Source organism: Pan paniscus, chromosome 1 (genome assembly GCF_029289425.2).
Source record: "Pan paniscus chromosome 1, NHGRI_mPanPan1-v2.0_pri, whole genome shotgun sequence".
Taxonomy (NCBI): Eukaryota; Metazoa; Chordata; class Mammalia; order Primates; family Hominidae; genus Pan; species Pan paniscus.
In genome coordinates, this window is record NC_073249.2 from 213,767,755 (window position 1) to 213,795,738 (window position 27,984).

Here is a 27,984-nt window from a genome sequence, read left to right on the forward strand (position 1 = left end):
CCTGCCTCAGCTTCCTAAAGTGCTGGGATTACTGGCGTGAGTGACTGTGTCCAGGCCACATGCAGCTTAAAGGAAGCACAGGGAAGTGCTCAGTGTGAGGGAAAAAAACATAACAGCAGGGGGCAAGGCTGAAGGAAAATATTGAGGTGACATCAATGAGAACTTCAGGGACCCGTGTCCTACAGAGTCGGAAAGAGAAGCTAAAGTTCTACAGTGATGAGAATGTTATCCCTGCAAGGATGGTTACCAAGGAATATCAGCAATAAAGAGCCCCTGAATGAAAACTTTTAACCTGTTGTAGCAATTTATCCACCAGAAATATCTAGTTATTGAGTTACTGATGGAAAAAGAATGAAATACTACTTTGTCTGTGATTGAGTTTCAGCTGTAGAACATCAAAGCAACCAAATAAAATTTGATCATTTTAAATATTTCCCACACATTCTTTTTCTTTGTTTTGTTTTGGAGGCAAAATCTCAGTTTGTCATTTAGGCTGGAGTGCAGTGGTGCAATCTGGGCTCATTGCAATCCTTTCCTTCAGGGCTCAAGTGATTCTTGTGCCTCAACCACTCAAATAGCTGGGACTGCAGGCACGTTCCACCAAGACTGGCTGATTTTTGTATTGTTAATAGAGATGGGGTTTTTCCATGTTGATCAGCCTGGTCTCAAGATCCTGGCTTCGAGTGATCCACTGACCTTGGCCTCCCAAAGCGCTGGGAAAACAGGCATACAGATGATCTCCACCCATTCTTTACTTCTCTTCAGTCATCAGTTTTTTTCTTACTTTTTTGCCCAAGGGGAGCAGCTCGGTCAGGCGCGAAGGGACGGGCAGAGAGGGGCCCCAAGGAGAAGATAGGAATGGGGTGGTGCCACGCTCGCACAAGATGTGCGGATGCCAGGCCCAGAAGGCATAGCTGGGGCCATCCATCAGGGGGCCAGGGTGAGAAGCAGAAATGGCACCTGCCTCAAGGACCTGGCCAGCTATCTGGCCACTGTGCCCATCCTGCTAACAGTGTCAAACTCCCAGGTCTTGAAGGGAGGTTCTATGCGGATCCACCCCATGCTGTGTTTCCGAGATCCGGCCCCCATAGGGGTGACCAGCCCGATTGCTGGGCCTGGGAACCATGAACCACTCCTGGAGGCACCCCCGTTGACTGGGTCATGAGGCAGGCCTGTGCTCCATTTCCCTGAGGCATCCAGCTGTGCCAACCACACCCTCTCATGGCAAAATGGAACCTTGTCTCAGGTCTGGAGTCTCCACCACAGCCTCTACTTCACTGCTCACTGCCTGCTGTTAGCCTGCAAGCTCCTGGATGATAGTGCAGTTGGGGCTGGTTAAACCACACCCAGGAGCATTGGGTTTGTTTGTGCGGGGTTGGCCAGAGCTGCTGTGTACCTGCTTCTCAACTGTCACTTCTGCAGGGAAACACAGAGAAAGGGCACAGCCAAGGCTGCGTACACTTCAGAGCTGATGGGAGCCTGGGACAAGAGGGAGTCCTGGTCCTCCTGAGTTGGCAGGTCAGTAGCTCCAAAGATGCAACTGAAGCTGTCCAGGTCACAGTTACCAAATGAGGTCCCCCAGTACTCTCGAGGGTCCAGGAGATCCCCCCTTCTCCTGCAGCTTGGGGGTGTCCGCTCTCACTGCCTCATCTCTCATGGCACCTGCTCTAATTTTGGAGTGTGGTTGTGGTCAAGCCCAGATGCTGTCACAGCCCAGGCGGGTCTGTGCACACTCGGGTCAGTGCTGATGCACCATCCCACTGCTGTCTTGAACCCTCTGGACTTTGGGCCTTGATGAGTGTAGGAGGGAGGCTGAGGGGTGTTGCGGACTGATCAGCACTGGTCTTTGGATGCTCCTTGGTACAAGTGACCTGGACTCCATGGTTGGTGGTGGGAGGCAGACAGAATCCTGGACAGGAAGGTGAGGGTCACTGGTGAAGCTCCACCTTCTGATCAAGGAGGGCCTGAAGCCCGTGGGCTGGGCCACCAGTCCTATGGACCAGAGTGGGAACATGTGTTGCCTTTTCTGTGCCTGCTCATGGCCACCTATGACCCAATAAGTGCATACTTTCTCCTGTCTGATGTCAAAAAAACCCCAGACTCAGGGAGAACATTAGGAAGACCAGTGGCAGAGAGGAACTACCCACTGTTGGGATGATTTTCCTGTAGAGACAAGCAACCCACTCCGGGTCCTTTTCTCTGCTGAGAGCTGTAGAGATGATGAGATGACTTTCCTGCAGAGAGCAGCAACCCACTCCAGGGCCTCCTCTCTACTGAGAGCTGTGGTGATGATGGAATAACCTGCCAGGAGGGAGGGGTCACGCACCCCAGGGCCTCCTCTCTGCTCAGAGCTAAACACTCATCAGGACGCCCTGGCTGCAGAAAGAAGTTACCCACTGTGGGTCTCTGAGCTGTTCTATTGCTCAGTAAAGCTCCTCTTTATCTCACTCACCCTCCACTTGCCTGCATATTTCACTCTTCCTGGTCACAGGACAAAAACTTGAGACCCGCCTAATGGTGGGGTAAAAGAGCAATAACACAAATAAAGCTGAAACATGCCCCTTGCTCACCAAATTGTAGGTGAAGAGAAAAAGAGAAGAGCGACTACTCTTCCAGGAGCCCAGATGTGGGAGCTTCCTGAGCCAGGGCTGTGACTCCCTTTTGGGGGTTCTGCAGTTCCTGGCATTTCCAAGCTTTCAGTGTTGGTGTCACTGTGTATTCCAGTGACAACCATGGAAGCTGTTTGTGCTGTGCCTGATTCATTTGCAGCCTTGCAGAAATCTGGCACCCATGCTGGCACCTGGAGCTGCCCATCCCACTGCTGCAGCAGCAGCAGCCGGTGACCGTCCAAAGTGGCCAGACCCCCTGCTCACTCACACACCCCTCACCACTCCAGCCCTGACCCGCCCTTAATAGGCATGTGCTCCAGGCCTGAAACATGAGCCAAGCATAGTCTACCAGGCTGCATGGGCAGAACGAACCCAGTGAACCCCATCAAAACTCTGGCAAAGGTGCCCCCAGCCACAGAGGTTTCTGGCCAGAAGAGTCACATTCCAAGGATTCCAGAAGAGAAAATTACTTAAACACAAAGAAAGACAATAAGAAAAGGATGGAAGAGAGAGGTCTCTAAACAACCAAAAAACAAGAAATGAAATGGGAGCACTAAGCCTTTATCAATAAAAACAATGAATATAATTTATCTCAATTCTGCAAGTGAAAGGCATAGGGTCTTTGAATGAGTAAAAAAATACGACCCTACTATAGGCTGTTTTCCAGAAACTCAATTCACCTATAAGCATACATGTAGATGGAAAGTGAAGGGGTAGAATAAGATATTCCATGCAACTGGAAACCAAAAACAGCAAGAGTAGCTGTACTTATATCAGGTAAAATAGATGCCAAATCTCACAATGCACTCAGGAAAAACAGAATACAAATCTGAGCTTGTAAAATAATAGACTACGCTTACACAAACTATGCCTAGAAAGAACATACATCAAAGTAATAGAAGCCAAAAATGACAAATCCACATGCAACATCATATTGAATGAAGAAACGTTGAAAGTATTCCTGCTAGGAACTACAAGCAGACAAAAATGCTCACTTTATCCACTTGTAATCAACATAGGACTGAAAATTTTTGTCAGAGCAATCTGGTAAGCAAAAGGAATAAAGTATAATTAAATTGGAAAGAAGGAAGTGAAACTACCTGTGTTTGCCAATGATGTGATCATATGTGCTTAGAAAACTGGAAAGATTCCACCAAGACTCGTAGATGCGATAAATGAATTCACTTAAATCTCAGGTACAACATGAATATGTACAAATCAGTACCACTGTTTGATACCAACAACAAGCAAGCTGAAAATCAATTCAAGAACTCCATCCCTTCACAATAGTTGCAAAACAACAACAAAAACAGTGACAATAACAAAAACAACCTAGGAATACACTTAACCATTAGGTAAAGGATCTCTATTAGATGAACTACAAGACACTGCTGAAAAAAATCATAGACAACAAAAAAGTAGAAAAACATCCCATGCTCATGGATTGACAGACACAATATTGTGAAAATGACCACACTGCCCAAAGCAATCTAAAAACTGCAAACATCAAACATCAATCTAAAAACGTCAGTCTAAAAATTTCATACACCAAAATACAAACACCATTTTCACAAGATTAAAAAAGAATCCTAAGATTCATATGGAGATGAAAAAGAGGCTGAAGAGCCAAAGCAATCCTAAGCAAAATGAACAAATATGGAGGCATCACATTACCTGACTTCAATTTATACAGTAAGGCAATAGTAAGCAAAACTGCGTGGTGCCAGTATGAAGGTCGAGACATAGACCAATGGAATGGAATAGAGAACCCCGGAATAAAGCCACATACTTACAACCCAGCGGTAGGACTGCTGCTTCTCAGTTTGTGCTGAGTGATGCCCCTTGGGGATATGGGGCCAAAGTTACTGGATTTTTCCCCCAAGAAAACCAGAGAGTGAATTGGGATATCCTGTGTGATTTTTAGACTGACTATTGCCATAGTGCTTAGGTCGTCTCCAGGTGCCCAGAGACTCAATCGCCAACCAGTGTCCACATTCTTGTCACCGCTGCAAGAAAGAGTTTAGGAAGTAGGCAGAATGAAGCAAAAGGCAAGAAGTGTCTATTGCAAAGCAAAGGAACACACTCAAGAGAGGGCTTATTCAAGAGAGCGAGTCAGGTACAAGAGAGTTTGGGTTTCTAATTTTATAGGATTTCTAAGGAGAGGTTGAAATAATCATTAGGATTTTAAGAAAAAATGGTGAAGTTTTCCTAGAACTGAGGTGTCACTTATTTATTTATTTATTTATTTATGTTTTGAGATGGAGTTTCGCTCTTGTTGCCCAGGCTGGAGTGCAATGGCGCGATCTTGGCTGACTGCAACCTCCGCCTCCCGGGTTCAAGCAATACTCCTGCCTCAGCCTCTGGAGTAGCTGGGGTTACAGACATGCACCACCACACTCGGCTAATTTTGTATTTTTAGTAGAGACGAGATTTCTCCATGTTGGTCAGGGTGGTCTCAAACTCCCGACACCAGGTGATCCGCCTGCCTCAGGTTCCCAAAATGTTGGGATTACAGGCATGAGCCACTGCACCTGGCTAGGTGTTAACTATTTTTATACTAAATATGGGCATTCTCAGAACCGTCCTGGCGCTGGTGTGTGACTTACTGTCATAATAGGTGTATAATTAGGCCTGGGGTAGGGCAAGGGTCAAACCCAGTGCCATGTCTGACCAATTCAGTGTCAGCCAGCGTAGCCCCTTCCTGCTTGCTCAGATCTTATTGGTCAAGGCTTATCCTTATTCTTGCAGCTAATTTTACAAGCTCTTTTCTTGCTGCTATATGAAATCACTGCTTGATATTTTCATGCTTCTCCTGTGACCAGCCAGCTTTCCTATTTTATGGGTATTTCTTTTCTTCTCCCTTCCCTTCCCTTCTCTTCCCTTCCCCTCCTCTCCCCTCCCCTCCCCTCCACTGTCTTGTCTTGTCTTGTCTTGTCTTGTCTTGTCTTGTCTTTCTTTCTTTCTTTCTTTCTTTCTTTCTTTCTTTCTTTCTTTCTTTCTTTCTTTCTTTCTTTCTTTCTTCCTTCCTTCCTTCCTTCCTTTCTTTCTTTCTTCTTTCCACTTTAAGTTCTGGGATACATGTGCAGAATGTGCAGTTTTGTTACATACGTATTCACATGCCATGGTGGTTTGCTGCACCCATCAACCCGTCATCTACATTGGGTATTTCTCCTAATGCTACCCCTCTCCTAGCCCTCCACACCCCGAGAGGCCCTGATGTGTAATGTTCCCCTATCTGTGACCATGAGTTCTCATTGTTCAACTCCCACTTATGTGGTGTTTTGGTTTACTGTTCCTGTGTTAGTTTGCTGAGAATGATGGTTACTAGCTTCATCCATGTCCCTGCAAAGGAAATGAACTTATTTTTTATGACTGCATAGTATTCCATGATGTATATGTGCCACATTTGCTTTATCCAGTCTATCATTGATGGGCATTTGGGTTGGTTCCAAGTCTTTGCTGTTGTGAATAGTGCTGCAATAAACATACTTGTGCATGTGTCTTTATAGTAGAAGGATTTATAATCCTTTGGATATATACCCAGTAAAGGGATTGCTGGATCAAATGGTATTTCTGGTTCTAGATCCTTGAGGAATTGCCACACTGTCTTCCACAATGGTTGAACTAATTTACACTCCCACCAACAGTGTCAAAGCATTCCTATTTCTCCACATCCTTTCCAGCATATGTTGTTTCCTGACTTTTTAATGATCACCATTCTAACTGGCATGAGATGGTATCTCACTGTGGTTTTGATTTGCGTTAGAGAAATGCAAATTAAATGACCAGTGGTGATGAACATTTTTTCATATGTTTGTTGGCTGGATAAATGGTTTTTTTGGAGAGTTGTCTGTTAGTATCCTTCACCCACTTTTTGACAGTGTTGTTTGTTTTTTTCTTGTAAATTTGCTTAAGTTCCTTGTAGATTCTGGATATTAGCCATTTGTCTGATGGATAGATTGCAAAAAATTTTCCCATTCTATAGGTTGCCTGTTGACTCTGATGATAGTTTCTTTTGCTGTGCAAAAGCTCTTTATTGTAATTAGATCCCATTTGTCAATTTTGGCTTTTGTTGCCATTGGTTTTAGCGTTTTAGCCATGAAGTCTTTGCCCATGCCTATGTCCTGAATGGTATCACCTAGGTTTTCTTCTAGGGTTTTTATGGCTTTAGGTCTTACATTTAAGTCTTTAATCCATCTTGAGTTAATTTTTGCATAAGGTGAAAGGAAGGGGTTCAGTTTCAGTTTTCTGCATATGGCTAGCCAGTTTTCCCAACACCATTTATTAAATAGGGAATCCGTTCCCCATTAGCTGTTTTTGTCAGGTTTGTCAAGGATCAGATGGTTGTAGATGTGTGGCATTATTTGTGAGTCCTCTGTTCTGTTCCATTGGTCTACATATCTGTTTTGATAACTGTACCATGTTGTTTTGGTTACTGTAGCCTTGTCGTATAGTTTGAAGTCAGGTAGCGTGATGCCTCCAGCTTTGTTCTTTTTGCTTAGGATTGTGTTGTGTATACAGGTTCTTTTTTGCTTCCATATGAAGTTTTAAGTAGTTTTTTCTAATTCTGTGAAGAAACTCCATTAGAGCTTGATGGGGATAGCATTGAATCTATAAATTACTTTGGGCAGTATGGCCATTTTCATGATATTGATTCTTCAGACCCATGAGCATGGAATGTTTTTCCATGTGTTAGTGTCCTCTCTTATTTCCTTAAGCAGTGGTTTGTAGTTCTCCTTGAAGAGGTCCTTCACATCCCTTGTAAGTTGTATTCCTATGTATTTTATTTTCTTTTAGCAATTGTGAATGGGAGTTTACTCATGATTGGCTCTCCGTTTGTCTATTGTTGATGTATAAGAATGATTTTGATTTTTGCACATTGATTTTGTATCCTGAGACTTTGTTGAAGTTGCTTATCAGCTTTAGGAGATTTTGGGCTGAGACGATGGGGTTTTCTAAATATACAATCATGTCATCTGCAAACAGAGACAATTTGACTTCCTCTCTTCCTATTTGAATACTTTTTATTTCTTTCTCTTGCCTGATTGCCCTGGCCGGAACTTCCAATACTATGTTGAATAGGAGTGGTGAGAGAGGGCATCCATGCATTGTGCTGGTTTTCAAAGGGAATGCTTCTAGCTTTTGCCCATTCTGTATGATATTGGCTGTGGTTTTGTCATAAATGGCTCTTATTACTTTTACATATGTTCCATCAATGCCTAGTTTATCTAGAGTTTTTAGCCTGAAAGGGTGTTGAATTTTATCAAAGGCCTTTTCTGCACATACTGAAATAATCATGTGGTTTTTGTCATTGGTTCTGTTTATGTGATGGATTACGTTTATTGATTTGCGTAAGTGGAACCAGCCTTGCATATCAGGGATGAAGCCGACTTGATATTGGTGGATAAGCTTTTTGATGTGCTGCTGGATTCGGTTTGCCAGTATTTTATTGAGGATTTTTGCATCGATGTTCATCAGGGATATTGGTCTAAAATTCTGTTTTTTTGTTGTGTCTCTGCGAGGCTTTGGTGTCAGGATGATGCTTGCCTCATAAAATGAGTTAGGGAGGTTTCCCTCTTTTTCTATTAAGTGGAATAGTTTCAGAAGGAATGGTACCAGCTCCTCCTTGTACCTCTGGTAGAATTCGACTGTGAATCCATCTGGTCCTGGACTTTTTTTGGTTGGTAAGCTATTAATTATTTCCTCAATTTCAGAGCCTGTTATTGGTCTATTCAGAGATTCACCTTCTTCCTGGTTTATTCTGGGGAGGGTGTATGTGTTGAGGAATTTATCCATTTCTTCTAGATTTTCTAGTTTATTTGCATAGAGGTGTTTATAGTATTCTCTGATGGTAGTTTGTATTTCTGTGGGATCCGTGGTGATATGCCCTTTATCATTTTTCATTGCGTCTATTTGATTCTTCTATCTTTTCTTCTTTATTAGTCTTGCTAGCAGTCTATCAATTCTGTTGATCTTTTCAAAAAACCAGCTCCTGGATTCATTGATTTTTTGAAGGGGTTTTTGTGTCTCTATTTCCTTCAGGTCTGCTCTGATCTTAGCTATTTCTTGCTTTCTGCTAGCTTTTGAATATGTTTGCTCTTGCTTCTCTAGTTCTTTTAATTGTGATGTTAGGTTGTCAATTTTGGATGTTTCCTGCTTTCTCTTGTGGGCATTTAGTGCTATAAATTTCCCTCTACACACTGCTTTGAATGTGTCCCAGAGATTCTGGTATGTTGTGTCTTTTTTCTCATTGGTTTCAAAGAATGTCTTTATTTCTGTCTTCATTTCGTTATGTACCCAGTAGTCATTCAGGAGCAGGTTGTTCAATTTCCATGTAGTTGAGCGGTTTTGAGTGAGTTTCTTTTATTATTATTATTATGCTTTAAGTTTTAGGGTACATGTGAACAACGTGCAGGTTTGTTACATATGTATACGTGTGCCATGTTGGTGTGCTGCACACATTAACTCGTCATTTAGCCTTAGGTATACCTCCTAATGGTATCCTATGCAGCCATAAAAAATGATGAGTTCATGTCCTTTGTAGGGACATGGATGAAGCTGGAAACCATCATTCTCAGCAAACTATCACAAGCACAAAAAACCAAACACTGCATGTTCTCACTCATAGCTGGGAATTGAACAACGAGAACACATGGACACAGGAAAGGGAACATCACACACTGAGTGAGTTTCTTAATCCTGAGTTCTAGTTTGATTGCACTGTGGTCTGAGAGACAGTTTGTTTTAATTTCTGTTCTCTTACATTTACTGAGGTGTGCTTTACTTCCAACTATGTGGTCAATTTTTGGAATAAGTGCAGTGTGGTGCTGAGAAGAATGTATATTCTGTTGATTTTGGGTGGTGAGTTCTGTAGATGTCTATTAGGTCCGCTTGGCGCAGAGCTGAGTTCAATTCCTGTATATCCTTGTTAACTTTCTGTCTCATTGATGTGTCTAATGTTGACAGTGGGGTGTTGAAGTCTCCCATTATTATTGTGTGGGAGTCTAAGTCTCTTTGTAGGTCTCTAAGGACTTGCTTTATGAATCTGGGTGCTCCTGTATTGGGTGCATCTATATTTAGGATAGTTAGCTCTTCTTGTTGAATTGATCCCTTTACCATGATGTAATGGCCTTCTTTGTCTCTTTTGATCTTTGTTGGTTTAAAGTCTGTTTTATCCGAGACTAGGATGGCAACTCCTGCCTTTTTGTGTTTTCCATTTGCTTGGAAGATCTTCCTCCATCCCTTTATTTTGAGCCTATGTGTGTCTCTGCATGTGAGATGGGTTTCCTGAATACAGCACACTGATGGGTCTTGACTCTTTATCCAATTTGCCAGTCTGTGTTTTTTAATTGGAGCATTTAGCCCATTTACATTTTAGGTTAATATTGTTATGTGTGAATTTGATCCTGTCATTATGATGTTAGCTGGTTATTTTGCTCTTTAGTTGATGCAGTTTCTTCCTAGTATCGATGGTCTTTCCAATTTGGCATGTTTTTGAAGTGGCTGGTACCAGTTGTTCCTTTCCGTGTTTAGTGCTTCCTTCAGGAGCTCTTATAGGGCAGGCCTGGTGGTGACAAAATCTCTCAGCATTTGCTTGTCTGTAAAGGAATTTATTTCTCCTTCACTTATGAAGCTTAGTTTGGTTGCATATGAAATTCTGGGTCAAAAATTCTTTTCTTAAGAATGTTGAATATAGGCCCCCACTCTCTTCTAGCTTGTAGAGTTTCTGCTGAGAGATCCGCTGTTAGTCTGATGGGCTTCCCTTTGTGGGTAACCCGACCTTTCTCTCTGGTTGCCCTTAACATTTTTTCCTTCATTTCAACTTTGGTGAATCTGACGATTATGTGTCTTGGAGTTGCTCTTCTCAACGAGTATCTTTGTGGCATTCTCTGTATTTCCTGAATTTGAATGTTGGCCTGCCTTGCTAGATTGGGAAAGTTCTGCTGGATAATATCCTGAAGAGTGTTTTCCAGCTTGGTTCCATTCTCCCCATCACTTTCAGGTACAGCAGTCAGACATAGATTTGGTCTTTTCACATAGTCCCATATTTCTTGGAGGCTTTGTTCATTTCCTCTTATTCTTTTATCTCTGAACTTCTCTTCTCACTTCATTTCATTCATTTGATCTTCCCTCACTGATACCCTTTCTTCCAGTTGATTGAATCAGCTACTGAGGCTTGTACATTTGTTACGTAGTTCTCGTGCCATGGTTTTCAGCTCCATCAGGTCCTTCAAGGAATTCTCTGCATTGGTTATTTTAGTTAGCCATTCATCTAATTTTCTTTCAATGTTTTTGACTTCTTTGCCATGGGTTCGAACTTCCTCTTTTAGCTCAGAGTAGTTTGATCATCTGAAGCCTTCATCTCTGAACTCATCAAAATCCTTCTCCCTCTAGCTTTATTCCATTGCTGGTGAGGAGCTGCGTTCCTTTGGAGGAGGAGAGGAACTCTGATTTTTAGAGTTTCCCGTTTTTCTGCTATGTTTTTTCCCCATCTTTGTGGTTTTATCTACCTTTGGTCTTTGATGATGCTGATGTGCAGACTTGGTTTTGGTGTGGATGTCCTTTCTGTTTGTTAGTTTTCCTTCTAAAAGTCAGGACCCTCACTGCAGGTCTGTTGGAGTTTGCTGGAGGTCCACTCCAGAACCCGTTTGCCTGGGTATCAGCAGCAGAGGCTGCAGAACAGTGGATATTGGTGAACAGCAAATGTTGCTGCCTGATCATTCCTGTGGAAGTTTTGTCTCAGAGGAGTACCTGGCCATGTGAGGTGTCAGTCTGCCCCTGCTGGTGGGTGCCTCCCAGTTAGGCTACTTAGGGGTCACAGACCCATTTGAGGAGGCAGTCTGTCCATTCTCAGATCTCCAGCTGCGTGCTGGGAGAACCACTATTCTCTTCAAAGCTGTCAGACAGGGACATTTAAGTCTACAGAGGATTCTGCTGCCTTTTGTTTGGCAATGCCCTGCCCCCAGAAATGGAGTCTGCAGAGGCAGGCAGGCCTCCTTGAGCTGCAGTGGGCTCCACCCAGTTCCAGCTTCCTGGCTGCTTTGTTTACCTACTCAAGCCTCGGCAATGGCAGGCGCCCTTCCCCCAGCCTTGCTGCCGCCTTGCAGTTTGATCTCAGACTGCTGTGCTAGCAATGAGTGAGGCTCCGTGGGCATAGGACCTTTTGAGCCAGTCACGGGATATAATCTCCTGGTGTGCCATTTGCTAAGACTGTTGGAAAAGCGCAGTATTAGGGTGGGAGTGACCGGATTTTACAGGTGCCATCTGTCACCCCTTTCTTTGACTAGGAAAGGGAATTCCCTGACTCCTTGCACTTCCCAGGAGAGGCAATGCCTCACGCTCCTTTGGCTCACGCTCGGTGCACTGCACCCACTGTCCTGCACCCACTTTCTGACACTCCCCAGTGAGAAGAACCTGGTACCTCAGTTGGAAATGCAGAAATCACCCGTCTTCTGCACCGCTCATGCTGGGAGCTGTAGACTGGAGCTGTTCCTATTCGGCCATCTTGGCTCAACCCCCTAGTTAATTTTTTATCTTTAATAGAGACAGGGTTTCATCATGTTGGCCAGAGTGGTCTCGAACTCCTGACTGAAGTGATCCACCCACCTCAGTCTCTGAAAGTGCTGAGATTACAGATGTGAGCCACTGTGCCTGGTCAATTGCTGGACGTTCATGATACACCTGGAGTATCCACAGTATCACAAGGGCCATTTTTTTCCATAATCCAATTTATTTATATTATTGGTAGTGAGCTAATGTTGATGTCCCCAAGGTAGCAATTTAGTGACTATACCAATGATAAACGTTTCCATGCATCACGTGGTCAACAGCATTTGCTACCAAGTGCCACCTTCCATGCTCAGCAGTGGGAACACAGGATGACGGAGACAAAGTTCCTGACCTTTAGCAACAATATCGAACAAGTGAGATTGTCAAGAAAGAAGAAATCATTGTAAAACATACCATACCCCTACAATTCCGTAATCATGCTCCTGGATATTTAATGAAGTGAGTAAACCCACACCTGGATGTTTACAGCAACTTATTCATAATCGCCCAAACTTGGAAGCTAGCAAGTTGCCCTTCGGTCAGTGACTGGATAAGCAAACTGATCCATCCAGTCAGTGAACTATTATAAAGCTGTAAAAAGACATGAAAAATTCCTAAATGCACGTTATTGTACAAGTGAAAGAAGGCAATCTGAAAAGACTCATCCTGTTAGACATTCCAGAAAAAGCTTTTGCATTTTTCTAAGGAGACAGTAGAAAGCCCAGTGGATGCAAGGGGTTGGGAGTACAATGGGATCAATGGGAAGAGGACAGAGGACTTTTAGGGAAAGAAAACTACTCTCCATGATGCTCTAATGGTGGATACATGTCATTATCCCTTTGTTAAAATACACAGAATTTACAAAACCAGCAATGATCCCTCATGTGAACTATGGACATTGGGTGATAATGATGTGTCCCTGTGGCTCATTGGTTGTGACGAATGCTCTGTGCTGGTGTGGGTGCTGATCCTGTGGGGGTGCTGTGTATTGAAGGGGGAAGAAGGTAGATGAGAACTCTGCAGTTTCTGCTTAGTTTTTCTGTGAATCTAAAACTGCTGTAAAGAAAAAAATAGGCTGGGCGTGGTGGCTCACGTCTATAGTCGTAGCATTTTGGGAAGCCGAGGCGGGTGGATCACCTGAGGTCAGGGGTTCCAGACCAGCCTGGCTAAAATGACAAAACTCTGTCTCTACTAAAAAAAAAAATAATAATAATACAAAAATTAATCAGGTGTGGTGGTGCATGCCTGTAATCCCAGCTACTCTGGAGGCTGAGACAGGAGAATTGCTTGAACTCTCGAGGCAGAGGTTGCAGTGAGCTGAGATCGTACCACTGCACTCCAGCCTGGGTGAAAGAGTAAGACTCCATCTCCAAAATAAATAAATAAATAAACTCAAGGCTGGGTGCGGTGGCTCATGCCTATAAGGGCTCACTCCCAGCAATTTAGGAGGCCGAGGCAGGTGGATCGCTTGAGCCCAGAATTTCAAGACCAGTCTGGGCAACATGGTGAAACCTGGTCTTCACTAAGAATACAAAAATAAGCCAGGCATGATGGTGCATGCCTGTTGTTCCAGCTACTAGGGGGACTGAGGCAGGGAGATCACCTGAGCCTAGGAGGTCAAGGCTGCAGTAAGCCGTGATCATGCCACTGCACTCCAATCTGGACGACAGAGTGAGACTTTGTCTCCAAATAAAATAAAATAAAATAATAAAATAAAATAAAATAAAATAAAATAAAATAAACACAATATTTTTTAAAACTGTAATGTTTCCTTTCAAAGCTAAAATTGTATTATTCTAAATATATTTTAAAGAAGAAATGATTATTGTTCAGTGTCTTTAAAATTGGTTTTTAAAATCTCATTTGTTTTGACATTTCAAACCAAGTTAACTATTCTTTTTCTCACCCTCCTTGAGACGGAGTCTTCCTCTTTCACCCAGGCTGGAGTGCAGTGGTGCATTCTTGGCTCACTGCAACCTTTGCCTCGCAGGTTCAAGCGATTCTCTTGCCTCAGCCTCCTGACTATCTGGGATTACAGGCACCTGTCACCACGCCAGGCTAATTTATTGTATTTTTCATAGAGACAGGGTTTCATCATGTTGGCCAGGCTGGTCTGGAACTCCTGACCTCGTGACCTACCCACCTCGGCCTCCCAAAGTGCCAGGAATACAGGCATGAACCACCACACCTGGCCATTAACCATTCTTAAAATATCACGTTGCATTCTTTAAAAGTTCTAATCTTTCATATACATAAGTTACAACACAAATATTTATACTCTAATAGTATTCACATTATAGTAAATTTTTTTTCATGTTCTGTCGCCTAGGCCGGAGTGCAGTGGTGCGATCTCGTCTCATTGCAACCCTCACCTCCCGGGTTCAAGTGATTGTCCTGCCTCAGCCTCCTGAATACCTGGGATTACAGGCGAATGCCACCATTCCCAGCAAATTTTGTGTATTTTTAGTAGAGATGGGGTTTCACCATGTTGGCCAGGCTGGTCTCAAAATCGCGAGGCTGCCTTGGCCTCCCAAAGTGGTGGGATTAGAAGTGTGAGACAGCATGCCCAGCCATAATAATAAATTTTATTTTATCTTTTTTTTTTGAGACGGAGTTTTGCTACTGTTGCCCAGGCTGGAGTGCAATGGCTCAGTCTGAGCTCACCACAACCTCCACCTCCCAGGTACAAACGATTCTCCCGCCTCAGCCTATCAAGTAGCTGCAATTACAGACGTGTGCCAACAAGCCTGGCTAATTTTTTGTATTTTAAGTAGAGAAGGGGTTTCTTCATGTTGCTCAGGCTGGTCTCAAACTCCCAACCTCAGATAATCCACCTGACTCAGCCTCCCAAAGTGCTGGAATTACAGGTATGACCCACTGCACCTGGCTCATAATAGTACATTTTTAAAAACACCATAAAATATAATCCTTGCAACACTCAATTATACCATCTAGTCGGATCTATCAGCAGATGGCACCTGAGACATACGAATTAGAAATTTTGATCTTATTATGAATGAATCCAGTCCAGAAATGCCCACCCTGCCCCTGCTGGCTCCTGGGGCTCTGCTCTTTGGGGGAATCATGATGAAATTGTGGCAGAGAGTAGAAGTTGAGCCCCATTGCATGCCCTGAGTTCTTGTTGCCTCTCTATTATCAGGAAAAGGAGGTGAGATTGAAAGATGAAAAGTGCTGGGACTTCTGCTGAGAAGAGAAAAAAGAACAAGATGTATTGATCTTACTGTATGCCAGACCCCATGCCAAGCCCTAAACATGAACCATCTCATTGGATCCTACCAAGGTTCCAGAAGCTGTTGGACAACATCATCCTCATTTTACAGGAAGCTGAGGCTCTTGGCTAACATCCCTGACAGCAACACCAGCCCCTGAGTACTCAGCAGGATCCTTCACTTGGGTGACCATTATGCAGGCTTCCTCAGCACAGGGAAGGTCACTCATCACCCACAGGCACTTGATCGTTATCCACCCTTTGATGATGTCAGATTCCAGAACACGCTGCACTAGTCTCTTCCTTCATAGGGAGAGAGGGGAGGTGTTATGAGAAAATCTCTCATCAATCTGACCTAGTTCCCCAAAAAGATGTAACTTTTAAAATGTCAGATGGAAATATTTAAAAAGTGTTACATGCCTGTATAGTTGTAGTATTTTACTTAAAGGGAATGTGGCTGTCTTTACTGGCTACAACCAGTTAAATTCAAGAAGGGCTGCTGGTCATCAGGAGAACAAGCAAGGGTTGATGCTGCCCAGAGTCTCCAGCTAATACACAATATGGCCATCCCCTTCCAGGGCAGCGGGAAGAGAGTGGCTCCTTGTGCAGTGAAGCTGACATCCACCAACTAAGGCTTCTGGAAGCATGTGGAGACTCACAGGGAGTGGGCGGGGTCTCAGCATCTGGCTAGTGGTGAAAGACGCTGAGAAGAAGGTGCTTTCCGTGTGGATTGGCTCACTGTTCTTGCCCAGTAATGTTCCAGGCCTTTGGTGTCCACCTAGTGTGTATTAACCCACTGAACAGCCACAACAACTAACAAGGAGTTAACAGACATCTAAAGAAGTGAAGAATTGGAGGAGGCCAAGCCAAGCGTGGTGGTCCACGCCTATACTCCCTGCATTTTGGGAGGCCAAGGCAGGAGAATCACAAGCTCAGGAGTTCCAGATCAGCCTGGGGAAGACAGCGAGGCCTTGTCTCTACTAAAAAGAAGTATCCAGGTGTGGTGGCTCACACAGCTGTAGTCCTAGCTACTCAGGAGGCTGAGGTGGGAAGATCGCTTGAACCCAGGAAATTGAGGTTGCAGTGAGGTATGATTGTGCCACTGCACTGTAGCCTGAGTGACAGGAGACCTCTAAAAAACAAAAACAAAAAAAAGCCTGACACAGTGGCTCACACCTGTAATCCCAGCATTTTGGTAGGCCTACTTGCGTGAATCACCCAAAGTCAGGAGTTTGAGACCAGCCTGACCAACACAGTGAGGAAACCCTGTCTCTACTAAACATACAAAAATTAGCTGGGCATGGTGGTGCATGTCTGTAATCCCAGCTACTTGGGAGGCTGAGGCAGGAGAATCATTTAAACCCCAGGTGGATGTTGCAGTCAGCTGAGATGGCACCATTGCACTCTAAACTCCAGCCTGGGCAACAAGAGTGAAACTCTGTCTCAAATAAAAGAATGGGAGGAAACTGATTACAATAACCAAATTTCATTTAAATACCTTGATTTTCTTGGGCTGCATTTTATTGATTGGACAACTCAGTCAGTGCCTTTTGTTTTTTCCATCAATAACTGAAAATTCCTGAGGCTTAAACTGGAAAACTGGTTACTTAGTAATAGAGGGCACCAGACAGATTCTGCTCAGTTTTCCTTTATTTCTGATTGTTTCTTTACAACCATCCATGCAAGAGTAACTCCCTCATGTATTCTCAAGCCTGAATTCCACTCTAGACATTCAGATTCCCATTTTCGACTCTACAGGACACAGGTCCCCAAAGTCCCACCGAATCCATGGCAACATTTCCCCTAAGTCCGGCCCCTGCTTGATCAGCTTTCCTTTCCCACTTTCAGAGCCTACGTGTGAAATGATGGGTTCTGTGCTCCCTTTAGGTTGTACCTAAGACCTAGGTTTTAGTTTCCAAGTGTCCAGAAGAAAGCGTTTGACATACCCATCCAAATAGGCAGGCATTCAACAGCAGTATTGATCTGCCTCCAGGTCATAAAATGACCTGTTGCCACAGTCAGGGCAGTTGTCAGTACAGAAAAAGATCCTCTCAGGGTGCCTTAAGTCCCTCACTCTGTTCATCAGCTCAGCCCTAATTTGAGCAAATCTGCTCCAGCAGAGAGTACCATCAGCACCATAACTCTCCCGCGGGGCAGGATACACCTCCACGCATAAGTTTTTGAGTATGATTGTGTGGCTCAGCAGGTTCTCCAGGGTGGCCATGGAGATGGGATTTCCACAGAAGCTGAAGGTGTTGAGCTCAAAGCAGCGGCTCAGGGCAGGCAGGATGGCGTTGACTTGGGAGTCTATGATGCCACAGTCATCTAAATCCAGGTACTCAAGGGTGGCTGCAACTTTTTCTAGGAGAATTTGGAGAGGCACAAGACTGTAATTGGTCAGTCTGATGCCACTCAGGTCCAGGGTCTTTAGTTGACTGATACTCGGGCACTGGGATAGATGCTTCAAGTCTGATTCCAAAAGCACACAGTTAGTTATTGTGAGGACCTTTAACGAGGTCTTCAGACAGCTGGGGAGAGAGAGCAAGAAGTTAATTCTGGGGAATCATAGGAGTGAGTGGAGGGTAGTGGGGAATGGCTTCAAGGTAATGGATGGAGACAATTTTGCCCAAGCCCAGGGTCATTCTCATGGCCTGATGGTCAACACTTAGGATGATGCGTGATGAAGAGCTTTGCCACCGAGGTCAATTCCACTTTAGGCCCAGTGCAGTAACTCACACCTGTAATCCCAGAACTTTGGGAGGCTGAGACTGGTGGATTCCTTGAGATCAGGAATTTGAGACCAGCCTGGTGAACATGGCAAAACCTCCTCTCTACTAAAAATCCAAAAATTAGCCAGGTGTGGTGGCGGGAGCCTGCAATTCCAGCTACTTGGGAAGCTGAGGCAGAAGAACCGCTTGAACCCAGGAGGTGTAGGTTGCAGTGAGCAGAGATCATGCCACTACACTCCAGCCTGGGTGACAGAGAGAGACTCTGTATTAAAAAGAAAAAAGGAGAAAAAATAATTCCATTTGAGGCTGACTCATTTCACCATCATTTATAGGAATGGATCAAGTTCACAGAATCCCTAAAGCTCCCTTTCCTCATCTGTCAGGGAGAAAACCACATCCCTGGGCCACAGGAGCCCAGTGGAGATGCAGGCATAAAGGACAAACCCAGACAGGATCCTGCAACATCAGCTGGGGTGGGCGGGCTGTAGGCGTCCCTGACACGCCTGTATCATCAGCAAACCATCTATCACTTTCACCATTCTTTGTGCCTGCTCCCTGGCCCTCTGTTTCAGAATCATGCATTGCCTAGGTAATTAATTTACCTGAAGCTCAAAAGAAACTTTTACAACAGGGAATTAGAGATGGGATCATTCATGTTCACCAAACTGTGGGGCACAAAGCTGATTTTCTAACATGTGCAGGTTTGCTGAGCATTCCCCTCTTCAGTGCCCACTTCACTTCCCTACTTCACATCATCTTCTTAAGAATTATCTTGCTGGCTGGGCGTGGTAGCTCTCGCCTATAATCCCAGCACTTTGGGAGTCCACAGTGGATGGATCACCTGAAGTCAGGAGTTGGAGAATAGCCTGGCCAACACGGTGAAACCCTGTGTCTACTTAAAATATAAAAATTAGCCAGGTGCGGTGGCTCACGCCTGTAATCACAGGCACTCAGGAGGCTGAGGCAGGAGAATCGCTTGAACCTGGGAGGCAGAAATCGCTGCGAGTTGAGATGTCACAACTGCACTCCAGCCTGGAACATCAAAGTTAAAATCCATCTCAGAAAAAAAAAAATTATCTTGTTTGTTTTTAGTTTTATTTATTCATTTCTGACAGGGGACTTGGTATGTTACCCAGACTGGTCTTAAACTCCTAGGCTCAAGCTATCCTCTTGCCTCAGACTCCCAAAGTGCTAGGATTACAGGCATGAGCCACCGCCCCTGGCCTATTTTTCATCATCTTCACTTAGACACACGTCCTCAGGAAGAATTCAGAAAGGCACATTCACTAGATCTGAAACCCCCAGTAGCTAGCTTCCTAGCATGGCAGCCTCTCTATAGCATCTCCCCTAGCTGATCCCTCTGCCTCTATTGGGAGGGTTGCGTGATACCCATTTCAGGACAGGGCCGCCAACAGGACAATGCATGGACATTCTAGTGTCCCCTTCACTGTTACATCCTCATAGGCTGCCTCACAGTAGATGCCCATTAGCGTTTAGTGTAACAGGCTCCGCTGTGGTCTGCAGAGAAAGCTCACCACCCTCCCTCACCTGAGCAGCTGGTCCAGGTGGCCTTCGAGGAAAGAAACAGAGTTCATATAAAGCTTTTGGAGGCAGCGCAGCTTGAGGAACTGAGTGGTGAACTGGGTAACAATCTCCTTCTTCTGCTCTGGGGAAACGTAGCGAGAGACATCCATGTGGGAGAGAACGAGCTTCTGAAGATTCCTCATGTGGCCCAGGTATGGGGTAAACTGTCTCAGGATGGGCAGTTTCCACCTGCAATTAACTTCCACCTCCTGGATACAGTCTAGGTTCACCATTTTCAGGATGCTTCTGATATTGTGGAAGGGCATTCCCAAAATTTTCAGCTTCTTACAGCACAGGTGTAGTAAATCTCTCCTCTGCTTGACCCATAGAAGGAGGTAGGTGAGGTATTCATCCAGAGTCCTGTTCTTGAGCCAAAGTTCTACGAATACAGTCAAGGGCTGCTGTCCTCTCATCCTTGGACAGTCCTGCACTGGTTTTTTGTTCCTCTTGGCATTGAGGAAGCACCCATGGGCCATAGCTTCAGACCAAACCATCCAGAAGTTCTCACAGACATCCTGTAAATCCAGCACTTGAAGTTTGCACCTCCTGTGGGAAAATAGAGGTGAGACTGAGAATTTCAGAACTCATTTCTGAACTTTAACTCCACATCCTGGATAGCAGCTCCTCCCCTCCCTGCTTCGTGTCCCTCTCTCTGACTTTTCTTCACCCTCTTTTCCCCTTGGATCCTGCCCACTTGCACATTTTTTTTTTTTTTGAGACCAAGTCTCCCTCTGTCACCCAGGCTGGAGTGCAGTGGTGTGAGGTCACCTCACTGCAACCTCTGCTTCCCGGGTTCAAATGATTCTCCTGCCTCAACCTCACAAGTAGCTGGGATTACAGGAACCCCCCACTATGCCCAGCTAATTTTAGTATTTTTAGTAGAGTTGGGGTTTACCATGTTGGACAGGCTGGCCTCCAACTCTTGACCTCAGCCTCCCAATGTGCTGGGATTACATTGTGAGCCACCATGCCTGGCCCAGTTCTCACTTTTCATGGTGCCTTTCAGTGCCATTAGAGGAGAGGTTCCTGGTACCTCCATGGACCTTGAGTGGTGAGCAGTGCTTTCCCTGAGGAGCTGGTGAATGGCCAAGTCCTCTCAGCTTCCTCACCACCACCATCCCCCTTGGGCCTCCTCACTTCACATGACCCAGCTGTTCCTTCTGTTGGACACCTGGGCCCTCCCCACCAGCCCACCTGGGCCACCTCACCTGGGACGAACCCCTTGGGTAAGCAGTGCATCAAGCCCATCCAGCACAGCTTGGAAGGCCTCCAGACAAGGCATCGTTATCAGAGGCCTCAGAGGGAGGCGGCGGAAGGGCCAAGCCTGCACCATCAGCTTCAGGGCCTCACAGCGTCTCCTGCTGAAGGCCTCCATGAACAGTGGGGGGAAAAGTTCTGTGGGCAGCTCCTCCAGGGTGGACATGGCCAAGGCTTGGTCCCTCAGTAGGCTCTGCCCCGCAAGCTCCAGGAGTCTGGGTGGAGTCCGGATGCTCATCTTCATGAATCTGCAGGGAAAACTTCCAGAGGACAAACCCAGAGAAAAGGCATCACTCTCAGGCCAAGCCCATGCAATCTCATCTTCTCCTATGGCCAAACTCACTGCTCTGGCAATGGTGAAAGAGCCCTCAGTTTACTCGAATTCTACTCTGTACTCAGTGGCCATTAAGCCAGCATTCTGCCTCTGCTGCATCAGCATGAGCGTCTCCGAAGCAGTGAGGAAGCAGGGCAAGCACTAGCCCTTCCTTTCTATCCAGTGCTCCATCCAGTGACTAGTGAGTGTGGAGGAACCTGAAAGTGAACCCCTCCTATCATTGGGGGAAATTACTAATTACTCAAGGTTCTAAAACAATGGGAATGGGAGTGTCACAAGCCTACATGCCCACATTTTCAGTTCCTACAAATAAGCTTGTTGGGAACATTCATGGGGCATCCCTAGAACAGGTTCTATTTGTTTTCTTTTCATTATTTAAGCTTGCTTTCTCTTTCTCTCTCTTTCTTCTTTCCTTCTTTCCCTCTCTCCCTCCCTTATTTCTTTCTTTCCCCCACCTCTCCCTTCTTTCTTTCTTGTCTTCTTTCCCTGCCTCCCTTCTCTCATTCTCTCTCTCTTTCTCTCTCTCCCTCTCTCACTCTCTTTCTGACAGGGTCTTGCTCTGTCACCCAGCCTGGAGTGTAGTGGTGGGATCTCAGCTCAGTGCAGCCTTGACCTCCCAGCTCAAAGGATTCTTCCTCCTCAGCCTCCCAAGTAGCTGGGACCACAGTTATGCATCACCACACCCAGCTCATCTTTTATTTTTTGACTTTTTGTAAAGACAGTGGATTTCGCTATGTTGTCCAAGCTGCTCTTGAACTCCTAGTCTCAAGCAATCTACCCCTCTTGGCCTCCCAACATACTGGGATTATAGGTGTGAGCCTCTGCCCCAGCCTCATTATTGAAAATTTCAGTGAGAAGCTTTGAAAGCTATGTGACACTGTTATGCATCACTCTCAAGATAGACATTTCCAATGCACACCTCTTACACATATTCAAACTGAACCACTTTGGCAGGGTGCAGTGACTCACACCTGTAATCTGAGCATTTTGTGAGGCCGAGGCAGGTGAATCATCTGAGATCAGGAGTTCAAGATGAGCCTGGCCAACATGGTAAAACCCTGCCTCTACTAAGACAGCAAAAATTAGCCAGGTGCAGTGCTCTGCACATGTAGTCCAAGCTACTAGGGAGGCTGAGGTAGGAGGATCGCTTGAACCCAGGAGGCAGAAGTTGCAGTGAGCTGACATTATACTACTCCACTCCAGCCTGGGAAATAGGCTAGATTGAACAGAGAGACAGAGAGAGCTACATTTGACTAGACTTCTTAATCTCTACCCAGTTAATCCTGATTGGATTTTTGGCTTTCTTAAAGATTAACTGACCGAATTAGATATTGATCCATCAAAATGAAAGATTTAGGGATAGGGTGAAAGTCCAGTACTCCTTCACTGATTCCCTTCACAAACATGGAGTTTTACTAATATGTGTCCTTCACAGTCCTGAGTGTGAGACAGGGAAGGGTTGAATCTCTTCCTGATATTAGACAGAAAGAAAGAAAACTTGAAAGTATCTTTGTTGAGGGATCCTTGGCCACATCAAATTTATCAAAATATTTCAGAGTTAAAACAGTTTTCAAAGACAGAGATGACAGTTCCTAAGAAAACACAATAGAAATCTTCATGTATCTGATGATCACCTGGGTCATATAATTCTTTTTGGTGTTGAGGGAGCTGAATCTCACTTCATCGGCCAGGCTAGAGTGCAGTGGTGTCATATCGGCTCACTGTTACCTCAGCCTCCAAGATTCAAGCAATTCTCATGCTTCAGCCTTCCACGTAGCTGGGACTACAGGCATGCACCCCCCACAGCCATGTCTCCATTTGGGTGGAAGAGGATGTGATTGGTTTAAAATTAAGGTCATAGATCCTTTTTGGTTAAGATATTGTTTTTGTTTTTTGGACAGGGTCTCTCTCTTTTGCCCAGGCTGGAGTACAGCAGTGGTGTGAGCATGGCTCACTACAGCCTCAACCTTCTGGGCTCAAGTGATTCTCCCACACCAGCCACCCAAATAGCTGGGACTACAGATGCATGCCACCATGCTCGGCTAATTAAAATAAAAAAAAGTAGAGGCCAAGCACCAGTGATTCACAGCTGTAATCCCAGCACTTTGGGAGGCCAAGGCAGGTGGATCACTTGAGGTCAGGTGTTCGAGACCAAACTGGCCAGCATGGTGAAACCCCACCTCTACTAAAAATACAAAACTTAGCCAGGCATGGTTTCAGATGTCTGTGACACCAGCTTCTGAGGATGGAGACTGAGGCATGAGAATTGCTGGAACCTGGGAGGTAAAGGTTGCAGTGAGTTGAGATTGTGCCACTGCACTCCAGTCTGGGCAACACAGAGAGACTCCATCCCCACCCTCAAAAAAGAAAACGTTGTGTAGAGGAGGGTTTTTGTCATGTTGCCCAGGTTGGTCTCAACCCCCTGGGCTGAAATGATCCTCCCACTTTCGCCTCCCAAAGTGTTGGGGTTAAAGGCATGAGTCACTGCTCCCTTCAAGAATTTTGAAATGACCTAAACCAAAGCACAATCAACTTTTTTGAAATAAAGACAGAACTGCATTTAGAGGAAAACATTCAAAGCTTCAAATTGTTCATATATATAAAAAAAAGGACAGGATGTAGCTCTGTGCCATCGTAGGCTGCACTGTCACCATCCCAGACCGACTGACTGTAGGTCAGATGGGAGTGTCCTTACAGAAATTAGTGACTTACCAGATCTGGATGTAGTCTAGAAGGTGCTCAAACCTCAGGAAGAACCAGGCAGGAACTCCAGGCTTGAAGACTTTGGGTCTCTCCTGTGGGTCTTTAGAAGCTTTTATTGACCTTTCTAATCACAACTCCCACCCACGCCCTTCCACATATGCACTGCTAGCTTCCAATAAAAAAGCAATATCTGATTGCATTTGTGAAGCTCCACCCAGTTAATCCTGATTGGGTTTTTGGCTCTCCCCAGATTAATGGATTGAGTCAGATATCCATTCATATCACATATCTATATTCAGTTCATGAAGCAAGAAATTGACAGTGTTAGGGATAGGGTAGATGTCAAGAATGCATTCATTCAAGGGTGGGCGAGGTGGCTCATACCTGTAATTCCAGCACTTTGGAAGGACAAGGTGAGTAGATCACCTGATGTCAGGGGTTCAAGAGGAGCCAGGTCAAAAAGGTGAAACCCCGTCTCTACAAAAATACAAAAATACAAAAATTAGCTGGGCATGATGGCAGGCGCCTGAAACCCAGCTACTTGGGAGGCTGAGGCAGAAGAATTGCTTGAACCCAGGAGGCAATGGTTGCAGTGAGCCAGAATTGTGCCACTGCACTCCAGTCTGGGTGACAGAGGGACATTCTGTCAAAAAAAAAAAAGTCATTCATTCATGAACTCCACAAACACTGATGGTATTTTACTAATATGTGAACTTCATAGTCTTGAGTGTGAGGCAGGGATGGATTTGATCTGTTTGCGACATTAGACAGAAAAATAAAATCTGAAAGTAGTGTTGTTAGGAGATCTTTGGCCACATCAAAATATAAAAATGCTTTATACTTTAAAAAGCTTTATAAAAACAGAGGAGTCATCCCTACGAAATCAGAATAAAAATCTCAATGTATTGAATGGTCTTCGGGATTTTGTATAACCTAAGGTAGCAGATTACATGCTCGTTCTGATGGAGGAGAGGTGCCACTGAGGGCGTGAGTGGCCTCAGGGCTTAGGTTAAGGCTTCTTTGGAAGAAATTGAAACCACATCGATAAACTTTATAAATTTAATCAGTGAAGAAGGGAGGGAGACAAACAAAAATAAACCAAGCTTGCAACACATTCAGCATTCATCAGGAGGTCTTCTTGCTCTCTGACCTGGTTCCTCAAGGTTGCTGGCAGCCTACTGTTCCAAAGTCATATAGACCTTAGATTACAGTTCCCCTTAACTTCCCTGCAGATGATTTAAGCATTGTAAAACATTAACTTTTTCATCTGAGATATTCTTTCAGGTTCTGCATGTCAGTGAAACTACTGATGCCAGCTGATCTGAAGGGCCCTGAAATGCACCAACTCACCAAAGAATGCAGTTTCTACATCCTGTTGACTTCTTCCCTCTTACCGCTACCCCAACTTTCCGGCCCCTTGCTATCCAGCAACCACTGGAAACCTTCAGTACTCCTTGGGGAGATGAATTTGAGGATCTCCTCCTAGCTTCTCATTCAGCCACCTTGTGATCATTAAACTCTCTGCTGCAAACCCTGCTGTCTCAGAATATTGCTAAGCTACTGTGCAGCAGGCATAGGAACCTGATGGTCCTGTAATAAAGTCATGTCAAAATTACAAATGGAAGTGAGGGTGGAGCTGGTCAGGGTTGAGCTGGGTTTTTAATGGGAACCTGGGAGTGAACCAAGACTTGCTGATCATGTTGGGGGTTATCGAGTGGGTGTAAGAGGAATCTATCTAACATTGCACTGATGCCCTTTTGGTTTTAATCCTTATGACCAAGTATGAGTCTTTCAAAACAATTTGTATAATCTTCCTTATTTTTCCTTTCAAAACCTTCAACTTCCTTTATCTCCCCAAATAATCTCGCATCTATTGCCACCTCTTTGCTTACTTCATAATAAACTTTTTTTTTTTTTTACAGAGTCTTCTTCTCTGTTAAGTAGACCATGTATGTTGTTGCCACACAAGGTGAGTAACCTGGTTCTATGGACAGAAAGGGTCAAAAGGATCCCATTCCTCAACAGCTGGGGGTGATGTAAAGGTCATGGTTATTCTTTGTCATATCTGCACCTGCATATTGCCAGTGAAAACTTGCAGGTCACATTGGGCAGGCTTCCAAATTTGCCACCTGTGGAAGGTCTTTTGCTTGGCTTACATCCTGTCCCTGAGTAAAGAGTCTGATCGTGAGTTCATGAGTGCCTCAAACTCTGCAAGTATTGATGAAGGCTTCCACCCACTGACAGTGAGAAGGCACTGATTTGATGCTGATCATGAAGTTCTGCTGGTTGTCTTGCAAGGAATATGTTTTATTCTTTTATCTTATCATCTAAAGCCAATGATTGTAACCTCTGTTTGTCCCTTCCAATTGAAAAAGCAAAAACAAAGAGTCAACTCTATTTGACCCTTGTCAGGTCAATAAAACAAAAGAAAATTTAAAAAAATAATTGATAGGAGGAGTCCCATTCCCAGCCCGGGCAATAGAGTGAGACTCCATCTCAAAAGGAAAAAAAAAAAAAGGCCGGGCACGGTGGTGGCTCACACCTGTAATCCCAGCACTTCAGGAGGCCAAGGCAGGTAGATCACGATGCCAAAAAATTGAGACCATCCTAGCCAACATGGTGAAACCCTGTCTCTGCTAAAATTACAAAAATTAGCTGAGCATGGTGGCGCCCACCCATAGTCCTGGTTACTCGAGAGACTGAGGCAGGAGAGTCGCTTGAACTCAGGAGGAGGAGGTTGCAGTCAGCCAAGATTTCAGCACTGCACTCCAACTTGGTGACAGAGCGAGACTCCGTCTGAAAACGAACAAACGCAAACGAACAAACAAAGAAAAAAGCTGGAAAAATAAATTCTGAAAGAATTTCCATCTCTATGAATTCATCTTCAGAACTGATAGCATTTCCTGCTTGGCATTTTTTGCCTACATTTTTGGCATAAGATCTATCAACAAAAAGTATGAACCCAGGTTTGTGTAATGGAATATCTTAAACATCAATAGGAGGAGTCAATAGTTCTGATGCCACACACACGTATGGTCTTCTCCATCATCAGGAAATGGCAACAAAGTGGTAGAGTTTTGCAGAGTGTAGCATTTGAAATGGAGATTTGAAGGTGACAAGGAAAGGATTTTGTAAGACATTAGTGTACAAGTTGAGCAATGTTGGTTCCTGTCACAATACTTTTATTGATTTATTTATTTTATTCATTTATTTTTTGAGATGGAGTCTCGCTCCGTCACCAGGCTGGAATGCAGTGGCACGATCTCAGCTCACTTCGACCTCTGCCTCCCCGGTTCAAGCAATTTTCCTGCCTCAGCCTCCTAAATAGCCGGGACTACAGGTGCATGCCACTACACCTGGCTAATTTTTTGTATTTTTAGTAAAGACGGGGTTTCACCATGTTAACTAGGATGGACTCAATCTCCTGACTTCGTGGTCTGCCCGCCTCGGCCTCCCAAAGTGCTGGGATTACAGGCCTCAGCCACCATGCCTGGTCGGTTCACATCAAAATTTAAGAGGTATTCAATTGCATATGAAACTTGTAGGCAAAGTTTATTTCTTTTTTCTTTAAAGCATTAATTAATTAATTAAATTATAATGTATTTATTTATTAATTTTTTTTTGAGATGGAATTTCACTCTTGTTTTCCAGGCTGGAGTGCAATGGTGCGATCTCGGCTCACTGCAACCTCTGCCTCCCTGTTCAAGTGATTCTCCTGCCTCAGTCTCCCAGTTAGCTGGAATATATAAAAAAGACAGATATAGCTCGGTGCCATCATAGGCTGCACTGTCCCCATCCCAGACCGGCTGACTATAGGTCAGATGGGAGTGTCCTTCCAGAAATGAGTGACTTACTAGATCTGGACTGCGTTTGCAGCATGCTTAGATCTCAGGAAGAACCAAGCAGGAACTCCAGACTTGAAGATTTCGGGTCTCTCCTTTGGGTCTTCAGAAACTTTTATTGATCTTTCTAATCACAACTCCCACCCAC

General features: G+C 44.7%; 1 protein-coding gene across 1 annotated transcript; it reads right to left on the bottom strand.

The window, feature by feature from the left end:
* Nucleotides 1-16,069: 16,069 nt before the first annotated feature.
* On the bottom strand, nucleotides 16,070-24,081 carry LOC134728924 (PRAME family member 15-like). The gene is made up of 4 exons (XM_063596146.1): nucleotides 24,004-24,081; nucleotides 20,909-21,217; nucleotides 19,665-20,246; nucleotides 16,070-17,915 (listed from the first exon to the last, which is right to left on the bottom strand). Exons 2-4 carry the CDS (start codon nucleotides 21,199-21,201, stop codon nucleotides 17,354-17,356), a joined length of 1,437 nt encoding a protein of 478 aa, XP_063452216.1. The 5' UTR covers nucleotides 21,202-21,217; nucleotides 24,004-24,081; the 3' UTR covers nucleotides 16,070-17,353.
* Between the last annotated feature and the right edge of the window lie 3,903 nt (nucleotides 24,082-27,984).

Bases quoted from the DNA above. Each gene is read 5' to 3' on its own strand.
- LOC134728924 (XM_063596146.1), bottom strand. From the start codon at position 21,201: ATGAAGATGAGCATCCGGACTCCACCCAGACTCCTGGAGCTTGCGGGG. The intron at 20,247-20,908 runs GTGAGGTGGCCC...ATTTTCCCACAG, and splicing joins ACCCAAGGGGTTCGTCCCAG to GAGGTGCAAACTTCAAGTGC. The intron at 17,916-19,664 runs GTGAGGGAGGGT...CTCTCTCCCCAG, and splicing joins CACCTGGACCAGCTGCTCAG to CTGTCTGAAGACCTCGTTAA.